Raw genomic sequence first — 15,653 nt, 5'->3', positions numbered from 1 at the left:
TAATATTATAAAAATAAAGTATAATTATACAAATTGTTGATAGTACAATTTACGCTTTTAGAATTCTTACTTATATATTGATCAAATTTAATTTTTATTATATGTCAAAATTTTAATCTGTTAAGATGTGTCATTTATGAGTTTCTGTTGGGGGATTTTTTTAACACGTTCTCATATTCAGACTGAGTTCGGGGAACGCGCTATTAGAACTATCGCATTATTCTATCGCATTATTCCTTAATTTACATATAATGAGCAATAAAGATAATGTAATAGTGCTAATAGTGCATTCCCCGCTAACGCAGTAAAAGCATTCTGTCATTATTTCGTTTGTTCATACAACACTTAATTACATATATTGAAGGAGACTCTGTGAGTTAAAAACATTTTATTCGTTCGTTTTTTTAAATAAAGAATTGTTTATGAAGAATTAATGAAAACATATTCTGTTAACAAATTGTTGTTGCTTTTGACTTAAATTTTATTGTTTTATAATGTATAAGTATTATATAATGTACATTTATATTACAAATGTGTTAAAATAAGAGATAATTAAAAGGAAATATAATTTTGGTTTTACAACAAGAATATATCATTACATCGTAGCTATTTGTGACATATAAAATATGAAAAAGAAAAGATTATATTTATAAGCATTCGGGATATAAACTTAGCATAATTGAGCTTTATATCCCCTTCCTTTCGTTGACACCCTTCGAGGCCACTGTTTTCATAATTCATGCTCTTTGGGAAAATAATATAATACATAATTGTAATTTTCCCTAAAACCGGTATTTTATTACGACTGGTCCGGCTTTGCAATTTTGAACGCAACAAATTGTATAATATTTTTAGCACATTTAATAATATTTTTAGCACTAATATCACACTGTCATTAAAAACAAAACTCAATAAGCAGCCATATTGAATTTCGCATAAAAGCTCAAAGCGTAATTGGTTGACTGTCCCCCACTATCTTTGACCTACTGCGCATCCATCGGAATGGTTTACCTTTCTTTACACCATGACCTGAATTATATATTTTCAGTACTGACAGTAAATATCAGAACGCAGCCACTAATGCCAGTGTCTCATTTAGGTAAGTTTGGTAACACGCGTGTCAGCATCTGACAAGTGTCAAATGGCAATTGTATTTGTGGGGTTGTTATCCAGCAATCGCGCGGTTGAGAAATGGCAGCGGAAATAAAGCCCGCCCCGGGAGTAAATCACGATAAATTCAGCAATAGCCGCAAGCCGGTCCTCCTATCAAAATTGGAAGGCTGCAGCGACGACGTTAACGCGGCTATCATTATTCCGCGAGAAGAGGGTGTAATCAGTGTTTGCGATGACAGGTATCCATCATGCAGATATTCATGAAAATGCTTTCAAAAAAATATTCCTCGATAGTCCGTACTTTTCTCGCGCATTTCTAGATTTCCACATCGCTATTTACTTTCCTACGTCCCATTGAGTTCCTTATTTTTGCTGTGAAAATGCGCACAATTTTTTTACTACGTGGACACACCTAGAATCTTTTTATCTTATATATGTTTGTCGTATCCTTATGCAACGTGCATGATTCTTGCACGTCATACTGAACAATATTGAAAGTACATCCAATTCTCTACGAATGTAGTATATCCGAACACATACGCGCGTATAAAGCTATGTCCCTCTCTCTCTGTTCCTTTCGTAAATAATCTTTTTATATTTCTTTATTTGTATTTCAAAGTATAATTTTTACTATACATATGTATGTGTGTTTATGTGTGTTTTAATTTAAATTTTTCATCATGTGTTTATCTCAAGTTGTTTTTATATAGGACTGTTAGAGTATGGCTAAAGCGGGATTCCGGTCATTATTGGCCAAGTATTTGTCAATATATGCCAGCAGGTGCTACTTCTATGCATTATTGCGTAGAAACGAGGCAACTATTTGTAGGCCTGGATAATGGAAGCATAAATGTATGTTAAATCATCCTTATTTTGTTGTTGATTCTAATTTTGTATGACTGAGATGTCATTTGACTTATAGGAATTTATTTTGGAGCAAGATTACAATCGAATGACAGCTATGCGCGATTATTTAGCACATCAAGCAAGAGTCACAGGAATCATTTTTGCAGCAGATTTTGAGTGGGTCTTAAGTATTGGTCGGGATAAATTATTTCAGTTACACAACTCGGAGACAGGACAAAAATTAGGCTCGTACCAAACAGATGCATGGTATACCGCTCTACAGTATCCTTTTGTGTAAAAAAAACTTTGTTGTATCGATGAGGGAAGTTTTCGTAAAATAATTTGTAATACATCTATTTGGCTTAACTCGCATGTGCGCACACACACACAGATTCGATACTCAATCCAAACATGCTTTTGTGGGAGATTACTCTGGTCAAATAGCAATGTTAAAACTAGACACGAATGGTGTTACCTTCATTACTACGTTGAAAACACACACGGGAAGTATTCATACATTAGCATGGGATACTGAAAAACAATTGTTATTTTCCGGAAGTTTTGATCAAAGCATTATTGTTTGGGACATTGGAGGTCGCCAAGGCACCGCTTACGAGCTTCAAGGACACCAGTAAGCATACACGTGAAATTATTTTAATTTTTGTTATTTGGAAATGTTTTCGAACCGGCTGATTATCTTTTAGCAACAAAGTGACGGCATTATGCTACGCGAGTGTCGAACGTTTACTCTTGTCTGGAGGTGAGGATGGCGTGATCGTCTGTTGGAATATGGGGGCAAATAGGAAGGAAACCGCAGCTTGGGTCGAGTCCGACATTTGTCAGGTATGTTCAAGGGCGAGATTTAATGTGTGTATATGCTGTTTTATGACCGATATTACTCTAAGATGAATATAATTCAGGCTTGTGGAAGACCTTTTTTCTGGAACATAAAAGCTATGATGGACCAACGACAATTGGGTCTAAGGCAGCACCATTGCCGTTACTGCGGTCGCGCTTTGTGTGCTCGCTGTACGTCGCAACGGATACCGATACCAGCGATGGGTTTCGAGTTTGAAGTAAGAGTTTGCGATCAATGTCACATACAGCTTAAATCGGAAAAGTAAGTTGCGCATCACCTTCTTCCTTAAAAGACACGTCGATTTGCGGCGCGAACGAGTACGCAAGAGCCTAATAAAATGTCTTTCTTTGACTTTCTTTGATTTACGCAGTCAGTCGTCATTGGCCTCCTTCCATGATGCCAAACACAGTGTCATCGGGATGGATTTGGATGCTTCCAGACGAAGATTGTTGACTATCGGTCAAGATCGCGTTATTAAGATTTGGGATGTATCCGCGCTCTTTCAGTGAATTTCTCTATGTCCACGTCGATGTGTATCGATAATGACGATTCAAGCTGATACAAATCAAATCATAGAAGTATCATCATACTCGGAAGAATACTCCAGAACCTATTTTTGTGATTATGTAATCATGTCTGTTTGTGAATCCGTGATCATAATTACATAACTGAGTGGACCGACATCGAGCCGGACATTCATATGGTGAAGCGATCAATCGGTTTGTCAGTGATAATGCTAGAGCCTGCTTAATCTATATCCATATATCCATATTTTCTGCATTAGATAGTTCGGGATAGGTGGAATGACGAGGCAAGTACAGCGTAAACATATTAATTCAAGGAAAGATGAAACATTTAAAGATATCATATCTCGATACAGTTATTTCCAGAAAAGCATTCGTGTAACTCGATTGCACAAACGTAAATAATGATCCGTGGATATAAATGTGTATGTGTATGCAAGATACATGGATTCCTTACTTCGAAAGATCAGGACAAGATTCGGTAGTCACACCGCTACATAGATTGTAATTAAAAGTATTGAAATATCTGTCAAGTAAAATGGAAAAATATTTTCTATGACATTTACATATATTTTGAATTATTTCGACAGTCTTTCCGTTAAACATTCGATTAACACTTTCAACGTGATCTCTGGTTTTTTTTTCTCAAATTTGCAAGCATGTTACTACATGTAAGAAAGGAGTTTGAGGGGCTCATGATTGAATTATGATTTTACAACTTTGTATCAATCACACTCGCCTGTGTTGCACGTTTCGCTACTGTCAAAGTCTTTAAAAAATGTCTTAACTTTGTTTAAATACATTTTTGAGAAAAAACAGTGGCGAGAGTTGGTAGTGCAATGATAAATATCGATTATATTGACATATTTTAATCGATTTAGGAATAGAAACAAAGAAAATTATTTTGAGAGAATATTCATGTTTTTGTTTTCTACATTATTTTCTGCATTATTAATTATTAGTAACTATTATTAACATTATAAACTATTAGTAATTTAAATGTATAAATCTTTAGCTATGTTATCTTTAAATCAATTCCGATAAGTACGATTATACACACACACATACACACACACACACACACACACACACAGGATGTCCGATAATAATCGTATCACCTCTTGTGAGCAAGTAGAGCGGATTGTATTAAATAAGAAAGTCTTGTGTTTTATATTAAATAAAAAAAGTTTATGATTTTCACATTATAATTAAAGAGTTGTTAATTTACACAGATCCACGAATGAGAGTATTAGCGCGAAGGAACAGCTCGGCGTAACACATTTACGATTGCTAGGTGTTAGGAAAAAAGTTTGGATGTGATCTACAAAGGATAAAGTATCTTAGTTTATAGTGCACAGCTCTAAATATATCGCCGCATAAAATATGTGTAGCGCCGGACTGATTCTTTTGCGCGAATGCTTGCTCATTTGCGAATCTGTATAAATTAGTAACTCTTTAATTACTGCGAAAATCGTAAAACGGTAGAATTTTTTTATTCGATATAACCCACTCTATCTATCTATGAAAAATGATACATGATTATTATTGGACACACACGCACGCAAGCACACGTACACATACACATACATCTTGTATCAAATCCTAGTCCTATTTGTTATATCGAACTCATACAAGATTGTTTAATATTATTATATCGTCTTATGATAAGACATGAATCAAAGACAAGAGTATGTATCCATACTAGTATACTAGTAATGGTTACTTTCTTGATTATATAAAAGTCTTCTCAAGTATAAAGAGGTACAAGCTATGCAAAGTTAACTCGCTCCAAAGTTAACCATTTCTTAACATATCTGTTGTGATAAAATTCTGTGAAATTTATTTCCTCAAACACAAATAAAGAGAGAAAGGAGCAATATTATTTGTATTATAGATATTTTCATTGTGTATTTTGCTGGCTAATAAAAAATTGTGACAATTAATTGTGACATAATCGAAACGTTGGTAACACAACGATGGCATAACGCGCTTCCATATAGAACTTTACATAATATATTACGAAATATTCGTAGACAAAATACTATAGCGAAAAACTCTGTTCCACATGGTATGGCATGTCAAACGTATGCCATGAGAATGCAATTATTTTAATCGGTTTATTCTCTCATGAAAATCTCGTGTATACATAAAGTGCATACCTTGTACCTGAACGCATACGTACGTATAATTATTTCATGATGATCATCGTCACTGTGATTTCTCCACCGCGTTCCACCGCAAGAGAAACAATCGCTGGAATCTGTGGAAGATATCGTCCTTGTTATCAAAATGTATCCAGATTTATAAATAAATCTTGCATTTTGAATAGCCGAACGTGTGCGGATACGTAGCCACGTCGCATGGCCCAAATAAATTATCCACATTAAATACGAGTGTATATGTAAGCTCGATTAGAGAACACTATAGTAAGTATTAATTTTTGTATGTTTGCTAAAAAGTATGTATATGTACTTGAATAATACATGGACGTGCTTCTTATTATAAATGTTACGAAACACCATTACATATTACACATTATACGACCAAGGAACTACATCATTTACTATGTCGAATGATTATTCGAACGTTCTTAGTTACATACAGAAACAGACGGAATGTTAAATTACAGGTTGCTACGTGGTTGCTAGTAGCAACATTACAATGCTACCAAGCACATATATATAAATTGCGAAAGCTATAAAAAGAAACGACTAAGCCATATGTATCCTACTCACTCCTACGCGTCTCTCGGATTGATACAAAATGGAAATATATTTTCAATGTAAAACAGAGCTGCGCAACCTTGTTGAATTTTTTTCGTTTGACAAAAAATGGAATATCGAAAATAAAAGATCAATCATTCTCTTAGATTCGATTAATGAGTCGTCATGAGAATTTAATAAACTATTGTAACACATTATATAGATTATTCCCGTGTTCGATTAAAATATAAAAAGGAGAAGAATATTTTGAGATAAAATCTTTGAGATTGTCGATTGCTCTCTCGTGCGATCGTATAAGCCAGGTCGACAAGACAGGTCATGGCCGATCTTGCCGATCCTGCTAATTCTGAACCGACCACGACAAGCAGCAACCGGCAAGCACTACCAGAGGTGTGCATTCGTTAGCTGATGGCAGGAAACGACTTGGCGAACGCTCGGCTCGTCACGGTTGGTTGTGTATGTACATACAACGTTGTACGCTCGTAGACTGTGATAGACGCGACGTATATCTCCTCTCGTCGCAGCGATGTGCGGTGATGTGTAGTGGTGTGCGAGCGAGCGCGGTGGGGAAGTTCGCCCGAAGCGGTCCGAAGCGAAGCGCTTAGCGAGGCCTTGCCTCGCCACCATCTCTGCCACCACATCCGCGCGCCTGGCAGTCAGCTTCCACCTGGCACACTCGGCCTGAACCGAATCGAAGCCAAGCGGACCTGTTAATGTGCCGGTTCACCGTGGTTCCATCCTCTGGAAAGGCGACGACAACGACGACGACGACGACGACGACGACGACGACGACGACGACGACGACGACGACGACGACGACGACGACGACGACGACGACGACGACGACGACAATCTTTGTGACCACTCTTTGTGCGACTTTGCGCTCTTGTCGCGATCGGTTGCGCTTGTTATATCCCTCGTACATCGGTTACCTTGCGCTTAGTCTTGTCCATCATTTCGCGCAAGCATCTCATTCTTGGTCGTACGTCCATTCGTTCGTTCATTCGTTCGCTCACTCGCGTCGTCGTCGTCGTCGTCGTCGTCGTCATTGTGCCGATCAGTGTCGATCCCCGAAGAAACCGGACATGAGAAGCAAACCACTCATCGGAAGTGTAGTGCTAGTGTAGTGTAATCTTAATGGAGCGTGCCGACGACGTATAGCCGACGTACAGCCGCTCTCGTCGTGTTTCTCGTTACTCGCAACAGGTACGTGGTTGGAAGTTATGATTCACGCAGGACGTACGTCGTTCCATCGTGCTTTCTTATCACTCCGATAACTCCGTATTTTCCGAAAAAATCGGCTAAAGCCGATAATAATATTCGAGTTTATTTTCCCTTCTGTAGGATCTCAAATGGGACGCGTCGGAGGCGCGTTCTCGAGATGAAACGGAGCGGAAGTGCGCTTCGGAAGTGATGAAGGAGGATTCGGTGCCTAGTTTCGGTAATGCATGCGCGATCGTGGCAATCCGTCGTCTCTTCTGTTTAACACTTAAAAAAAAAGATATCAGAAACCTTATTAGTCATTTAGAAAAGATGATGACAGTTTCAAGCATCTCTCGATAGTTTGTTGTGCTTTTTCAAAAATGTAATGATAATTTTTCGAAAAATTTGCATCAGTGTGGAAGAATAACGAATATTATAACGAGTGCCTTTCTGAAATAAATTTCAAATTGCTCAAGTGGGTTATTGTAGCAACGTGATGGCGTGGATTTTATCTATATAGCACGCGGATTAGTGAAATATTAAATGATTCTGCTAGCCTGACTTTGTGCAGCTTCACTTAAATATGCGAAATCAATCTTTACAACCGTATTTATCGCATTTATCGCATTTACCGCATTGGCAAATTAAGTTCTCGTAAATTAAGAGCTTCGACTTTGATTCTTTGTAATGTTACTGCTAGATAGGTAGTTTACGCTTTCCAGCCACGCGACTATTGTCGCGTGTCTACGAACTCGAGCGCGTAACGACGAGGAACTTAGCGTGAATCGCTTTAATAAGAGAAAAAAAAATAAGTATGACAAATCGCTTCGACTGATACGTATATGCGCGGATATCGCGCGCGGTAGGTGCTCTGATAATAAGAAAGATAAGTATGACAACAAGATAAGGAGTTAACGGCGGAACGACTTGGGACTCTTTCGACATTAGAGGCCTGTTCTTTCGCATTGCACTGGATTGCACTGAAATTTTCTTTCTTGCTCTCACCAAACTTGAAATATATTCAAACGCATTCTGTTTCATTTCTGTTTCAAGTATGTATGTATGTATGTATGTACGTACATACATACATACATACATACATACATACATACATACATACATACATACATACATCATACATATGAATATATTTGTTGAATTATAAACAACAAATCTCATGTATACGATGTGTTCCATTTTTGTTTCGCAGGTTGCTTTCAATGATAGATTCTTTCAAGGATTTAAACAAGTTTTTTTCTTCGTAACGAAACTCTCGAGGCACTTGTCAGTGATCTTCATATCGCAGAAATCGAAAGGCAAATTGAAAGAAGGATTTTTCGCAAACTATATTAAGTGATAGATTATTAAGTGGATTACAACATGATTCTCAAGTCTAGTTTATTTTATTGGAGTAAATAATTTTTATTGATTTTATCTAGCGGAATAAATAATTTTTATGTTGTGGAACTGTCGACTACAAGGACTCGTGATGCTCAAGATTGGAAAGCTACGATAAATGATCATTTCTCTCTCGATATTTTTACAAAAATAAAATCCATTTTAAATTAACGTAAAGATTTGCGGCAAATGGATCTGTGACATCCTATATACATTGTAACTAGTTGATAATGATATACATATTCCTCGCAACGACGCTTTTTTTTCGTCTATTGTATTTATATATTGGATTTTATATAATTTATACATTACTTATTCTCTTGATTTTTTGTCGTAAGTGTGCAACAATAATATCTAATTAATAGTAATCATCTATTATTATCAATACCTCATATCGATCCAAATGATGAAATAGTCTAGTTTCCATCATTCTATACTTGTTTTTTTTTACGTCTTCTTGGGAATGTGAGTTGTATGGATTCTTTTGACGTTCGATCCTTCGCGCCTCGTTTGATCACCCGTTAAAGTCTCCCGCGTGGCGCCTACGCCACTGATCGTTCTCTACAGATATTTTCAAAGTCAATGACTGCAACTGTTCTGTGCTCACGCCCATGCGTCAAGTTCATGGCGAGACAGGCGTATATGTCCGCTCATAAAGTTAAAACAATCGGTCTTACTCGATTCGCGGCACAAGTAATACGATGTGAAGGATGAAATTAAAGTGCGACTTGAAATCGAATGGATACGAGATATCTAATCGCGTTCGAATCCGAACCCATTCGAATCGCCGAAAGAAATCGCCTTAAAGCCTATAGGCCATTCTATAATAAGCTATAACAGATCATAAATCAGAAAGAATTGACCAATCACAGATTGAATATAATAAGAATACTCGATTATAATTGTAAAATCAATTCTTATCTGATATTCTTCTATTCTTTTCTGATTTATGATTTATCACTTATGGCTTATTGTAGAATGGCACTAAGTCTAAAGACTCGTGCACGATGTAACATGACACGTTTATAGTCGAAAAGACGGCAAGATTTGTTAAAATCCTAAACCATACTGCCATTTCCTTGTCAACTTCTTTTCTGACGAGAAATTAGTTTAAATAAAATATTCTTTAATCTAATATTCTTTAGATATATAAATGACAATTAAATTTATCTCTGAATAAACGTATTGTAGAATGTAGCGAGTATCAACAGAGAGAGAGAGAGAGAGAGAGAGAGAGAGAGAGAGAGAGATATGATTTTGATCTAAACTATTGGTATTTCTAGACTATTTTATAAAAGATTTGATTTCGTCTCGATGATAATGCACAAAATGTGTTATTATTCGCTCAAATAATTTATAATATCTTCTTTATCTATTTCTTCTCCTAAATGTATCGTGAATGCATCAGTTTTCTTTTATCAAACGCAAATTGATGCGTTCGATTGATCTGTTTAAATCCGAAAAATCGGTGATTGCCTGATACAAGACGTCATATCGGTAAGAGCTATTATCATACATTGCAGAAAAAAATCTAAATCTAAATATTTTCTCCAAGTCTCCTCCTCGCGCGATTCAAACGCGTGTGAATGTATAAGAAATTTAAATTAAATGTGGAATTTTTTTATTTTAAAATTTACGATTTACGTCTTAACATATGATTTGTACCGCAAATAAAACAATATTGTTTATACATCGCGCGTTTATCATCGCAAAGAGATTTATAAAATCATCTGCGCCGTACTAAAGACACCTTTTCCACTTGATTTTTTTCGAATGAATAATGGCTCGACGACCCACACGATAATGTGTGATGATATTGGAATTGATGGTTGACCCCTGATAGACTGGAGAGAGAAAGAACAGGAGGAGAGGGGGGAGGAAAAATTCTCGTTGAATCTCGACGGAACCGTATGGCACAGCAACGCAAACTGCCTAACCCACTTTTGCGAACAGGTTTGCGATGCTTCCACGGTAACGGTGATCGACCAGATCGCACCGGCATGCGTGCCGGGATGCGTTTCTTCCAAATAGATGCAGAGGCACGCGTCGTTCCCTCAGATTCTCGGGACTGAGTTCAAATATGCTTAACAGTAATTCTTATAGACTTGTGAGTGTTTTTTTCTTACATCTCATTCCCAAATTCACAGTCCGAGTCTACGTAATCTATTATTAAACAAAATTATTGTATATGAAGGGATACTCATAGAGAGAGTATGTCCACGTATGACTTGATCCGACATATTTTATCTTTTTTTTTTTGGTTTTGTTTCTAGGCGGAGTGCCGACAACCACGACTTAAGAGATGGTCATCGTCACACGGGTAGGTTTATGCGTAATCTGCCCTTTTTTAATCATTTACCTTGAAGCTATCTGTGCATTATTATTGGTGATTATTATCATTATCACTCTGTGTGTGTGTGTGTGTGTGTGTGTGTGTGTGTGTGTGTGGTGTGTAATACGATGTTATGCGATGTACATACATGCGATATTTTGACAAATTTCATCTAATTAAACGCGCGATCACGTTACGCTAGAATCTTACGCAGCATCTTTCGCTCATTTTAAGTAACTGATGATCTTTTTGTATAATTCGTAATTTATAAATAACTTTCATATTTCGTCAATCATCGATTGTCGATAGCGAACAATCTCCCGCGAGTAAAAAGTGCTGGAGATTTGCTTGTCAATGCGCGTCGATTAATCGAATAGCCGAATGACGAAATCAAGCAAATTCAATGAAGTTGCGTCGAACCGGCGCAATGTGTGGCAATCTTTCGCGCGCGATTTAATCCATTACATTTACCGCTTTCCTCGTCGTTCTCTTCGAACACGGTCAGTAGGAATCTGTGACGAGTGAAAATAACCGAACAAGAGTCCTCGTGTTCCCTCGTTGTAAACAATGATATACCGCTAAGTAACGCTAGTCACTTGGACGTGGTCACGAGAAGCGAATAACGCGACTTATTCTGTTCCTCATTTACGCGTTCAAAAGGAAAATCTTTGAGCTGAAGTAAAAGTTTGATAGCTGAGCCAAAAAGTTTGATATTTCTCGGAATATCGTAAAGCTAAGAATTTAAATTTAAAAGAATATTTGAGAATTGAGAGACGTTGAAAAGCATGCCACAGGCGAAAAGCTCGCACCAACGTGCGATTTAACATTTCTAATGTTCATAATATCAAGTACCTTGTATCATTCGCGTTCCAGCCCCTCCAACCAATCCGCCGGATAACGAGATGTCTACAGTTCGAAAAATTGTCCACATTTAAATATCTAACTAATGTTTCAAAATAAGACTCGAAAATAAGACGAACAAAGCTCGCAAAGAAAGGATCGTTTCGCGATCGAATAGGTTGCGTGAACGAGAAAATCATGATCGATCGTGATTTAAGAGAGAAGACACGAGAAACGCATGTTCTTCAGAGACGCATCTTTATGAATCTAAAGCATATCGACCGAGCACCGAGGAGATTGAGGAACGATATTCCTTCCGTATTCAATATCGATTGTATAATATGGACATTGATTGTATAGTCTCCGATTTCCTTTTGTATAATTTATAATTTATAATTCGTAATTCCAAGTCATCACGCGTTAATCCCGAATCCGTTGGTCCAGAAAAAAAATTAAAGGATAGAAAAGAAAGTGTATACGATCAATAGAAATCAAGAGGACTTGGTCCATTGACTTCCCGATATCAGTAAATGTATGCGACGTAAGCGAGAGATCGTTTCGTGAAGGCGAGTGAAAGGCGACAATCACCACGGCAGCACGTCCTCCTGCTCGGTACGTTACATTTATGCACGGAACGAGTCACGTCTATTGGGATACGAGGAGATGTCTACGATCGTACGACGTGTACGACGTGGACTTCCGTTGGATCGAAAGATCGCGTAAGGATCATTTGGACGATTTAACGCATCTGGAAGATGACAATATTGAGTTTTACTGATCTATCCGCTAATGAAGAAGCGAAAGCGTTATTCATATGATGGACTCGTCTATCTATTCATCTCATCCTCTCAATCGCAAACAATCAGGCAGTCTGCAATTGAGTCAGGTTCTGGCTTCTGGCTAAGGCTCACCGAAAGGCTCACTCCCACGAGACGCTTCACGCGGTTCCGCGTGTTGCAACCTCTTGCATCGCGTGCTCGTAGTACGTGCTACACACACACACACACACGCGCGCGCACACACACACACACACAGACGCGCGCGCGTGCGCAGGGGGATCGCACCTGATACACGTTTACGTTCCGATTGTTCACTTCACCGGAACATCGGAAGAGCTCCATCCGTTCTTTGCCTCGCCTCGCCTCGCCTTGCCGAAATAAGAATCGCCTGCTTCGATCCATCTTCCGTTCTTTCAGCCAACAACTTTTTACTTTCGCACTGTCGCGGTCATTCGTTCGTTTATCCAATCTTTCATCACGTCTGATCAATATGTGTGTGAATTTATAAAAAATACATTTTACAATATGCATATACCCTTGTTTTATGCAAATTGATTTTTTATGCAACTTGTTGATAAACGCACCGTATCGTAATTTTTCACAACTTACAACTTTAATATAATTTACATGATTCCAATCCATGAAACACAGGAAATGTAATAGAGAGAATGAAGCGATAGATGAATTCTATAAATTCTATTAATGTCGCATGAAATTTCCATTCTCTCAAATATGCACGTGTCGTATATCTGAGAAAACGCATATTTTGCGGTAAGGTAACAATTAGAAAATTACAACGGAGCGTCTCCTTGCCGCGTGCCACGTGCCGCGTGCCGCACGCCACGCCGAATGGCAAAGCCGTTGTACTGTTATTACAACGGTATATCATATAAGAAAATCAATTTAGATCTAATGTCTGCGTTAATACGAATTCCACACAACTCGCGACTGAAATTCTTACGTCATCTTACGGTCAATCCTCGCTTCTCATTTTTGCATATTAGCCGGACGAGATAAAAATCAGCGCCAGGAATGGATATTACTCAATAACGCGAATTACTAGTTCATATTCATTAACGTCGCTCGCAAACTATTCGACGGAAGTGTGACGACACGTTCGCTACCTCGGGCAATTATTTAGGTCACGCCCGTATATCATGTAACAGTAGACGGCGAGTAGAAACTCCTCTTCTCTACCGTCTTCTCTACTAGCAATAAGAAGAATAATAAAAGTGTGCCTCTTTATCCTGTGTGCGCAGGGGGATTACATATGGATCGAACCAATCTCAGGACGGGAATTTGACGTCGCGATCGGAGCGCGAGTCATCTCGGCAGAAGGAAGACGTATTCAAGTAAAGGACGACGACAACAAGGTAATAATCGCTAGTGCGTCACAAAATTGCCACGGTTCAACTATCTCCTATTAATTTACTGACGAGGATATTGCAGGAACAATGGCTAACACCGGAGAGACGAATAAAAGCTATGCATGCTACTTCGGTGCAAGGTGTAGAAGATATGATCAGTTTAGGAGACCTCCACGAAGCGGGCATTCTACGAAATCTATTGATACGCTACAATGAGAATCTCATTTACGTAAGTTCCTCGGCACAATGAAATGAAATGCGATTAAGCGATTAGTTAAGCAAATGTGCAGGTGCATGAATCCGATCCACCGGCAACCGGCGATCCACGAATGTAACGACGTAATATGTCTTACAGACATACACGGGCTCCATCCTGGTCGCCGTCAATCCATATCAAATATTGCCTATTTATACCGCGGAGCAAATCAAACTTTACAAGGATCGTAAAATCGGAGAGCTGCCACCGCACATATTCGCTATCGGCGATAACAGCTATGCGCACATGAATCGATATGGCCAGGATCAGTGCATAGTAATTAGGTATCGAGAGTCGTTTACTTTTTATATACTTGTCGCGTTAAGTCGCGAGTGTATCAAAGACGATTTATGACGCATAATTCGCGATAGAATAGCTATTCGATGATGGCCTATCGCTTTGAATGATCGATATATTTCTTAATTTATCAAAATTTAATTTATAGATGTATAAATGTTGTGATAAAGAAAAGAGTAATTTTTAGATCATACTTCGAGGAGACGATTATGTTATCGAAAGCAAGTCGAGCATGCATGCGTGTAGACTCAAATTAAGACTTGCAGTACGAGAATTTCTTCCTTTATATTATTGTTTAATAGAAATTCAAATCTATTTTAGTGGCGAAAGCGGAGCGGGAAAGACAGAAAGCACGAAATTGATTTTGCAATATCTAGCGGCGATTAGCGGAAAACACTCATGGATCGAACAACAGATCTTGGAAGCGAATCCGATACTCGAAGGTAAATTATGAAACAAATTCCGTGCCTAAATTGACAAGCCGCGTTGTCAATTTGCGTGATGAATTTGCGGACGACGACGACGACGACGACGACGACGACGACGACGACGACGACGACGACGACGACGACGACGACGACGACGACGACGACGACGACGACGACGACGACGACGACGACGACGACGACGACGACGACGACGACGACGACGACGACGACGACGACGACGACGACGACGACGACGACGACGACGACGACGACGACGACGACGACGACGACGACGACGACGACGACGACGACGACGACGACGACGACGACGACGACGACGACGACGACGACGACGACGACGACGACGACGACGACGACGACGACGACGACGACGACGACGACGACGACGACGACGACGACGACGACGACGACGACGACGACGACGACGACGACGACGACGACGACGACGACGACGACGACGACGACGACGACGACGACGACGACGACGACGACGACGACGACGACGACGACGACGACGACGACGACGACGACGACGACGACGACGACGACGACGACGACGACGACGACGACGACGACGACGACGACGACGACGACGACGACGACGACGACGACGACGACGACGACGACGACGACGACGACGACGACGACGACGACGACGACGACGACG

At 39.1% G+C, this 15,653-nt stretch overlaps 2 protein-coding genes across 3 annotated transcripts in view; both read left to right on the top strand.

Annotated features, from left to right (window-relative positions):
* The first annotated feature begins 959 nt into the window (after window positions 1-959).
* On the top strand, window positions 960-3,907 carry Wdfy2 (WD repeat and FYVE domain containing 2). Its single transcript, XM_011637876.3, has 8 exons — window positions 960-1,099; window positions 1,174-1,352; window positions 1,824-1,965; window positions 2,036-2,241; window positions 2,351-2,590; window positions 2,664-2,802; window positions 2,880-3,079; window positions 3,189-3,907. Exons 2-8 carry the CDS (start codon window positions 1,192-1,194, stop codon window positions 3,325-3,327), a joined length of 1,227 nt encoding a protein of 408 aa, XP_011636178.2. The 5' UTR covers window positions 960-1,099; window positions 1,174-1,191; the 3' UTR covers window positions 3,328-3,907.
* Window positions 3,908-4,056: 149 nt separating this feature from the next.
* Window positions 4,057-15,653, top strand: part of ck (unconventional myosin-VIIa ck) — a 23,677-nt gene continuing 12,080 nt past the window's right edge. For both annotated transcript variants that reach the window (XM_089071235.1, XM_089071234.1), the window contains exons 1-6: window positions 4,057-7,271; window positions 10,940-10,986; window positions 13,877-13,990; window positions 14,067-14,213; window positions 14,340-14,524; window positions 14,859-14,980. In XM_089071235.1, coding sequence (XP_088927361.1) covers window positions 10,969-10,986; window positions 13,877-13,990; window positions 14,067-14,213; window positions 14,340-14,524; window positions 14,859-14,980 — 586 coding nt within the window. In that variant the 5' untranslated portion in view covers window positions 4,057-7,271; window positions 10,940-10,968. The remainder of the gene's footprint in view (window positions 7,272-10,939; window positions 10,987-13,876; window positions 13,991-14,066; window positions 14,214-14,339; window positions 14,525-14,858; window positions 14,981-15,653) is intronic.

This window comes from Pogonomyrmex barbatus, unplaced genomic scaffold (assembly GCF_055798465.1).
Source record: "Pogonomyrmex barbatus isolate J1 unplaced genomic scaffold, ASM5579846v1 scaffold11, whole genome shotgun sequence".
NCBI lineage: Eukaryota > Metazoa > Arthropoda > Insecta > Hymenoptera > Formicidae > Pogonomyrmex > Pogonomyrmex barbatus.
The sequence above is the reverse complement of the archived record's forward strand: the minus strand, read 5'-3'. Positions and strand labels throughout refer to the sequence as shown.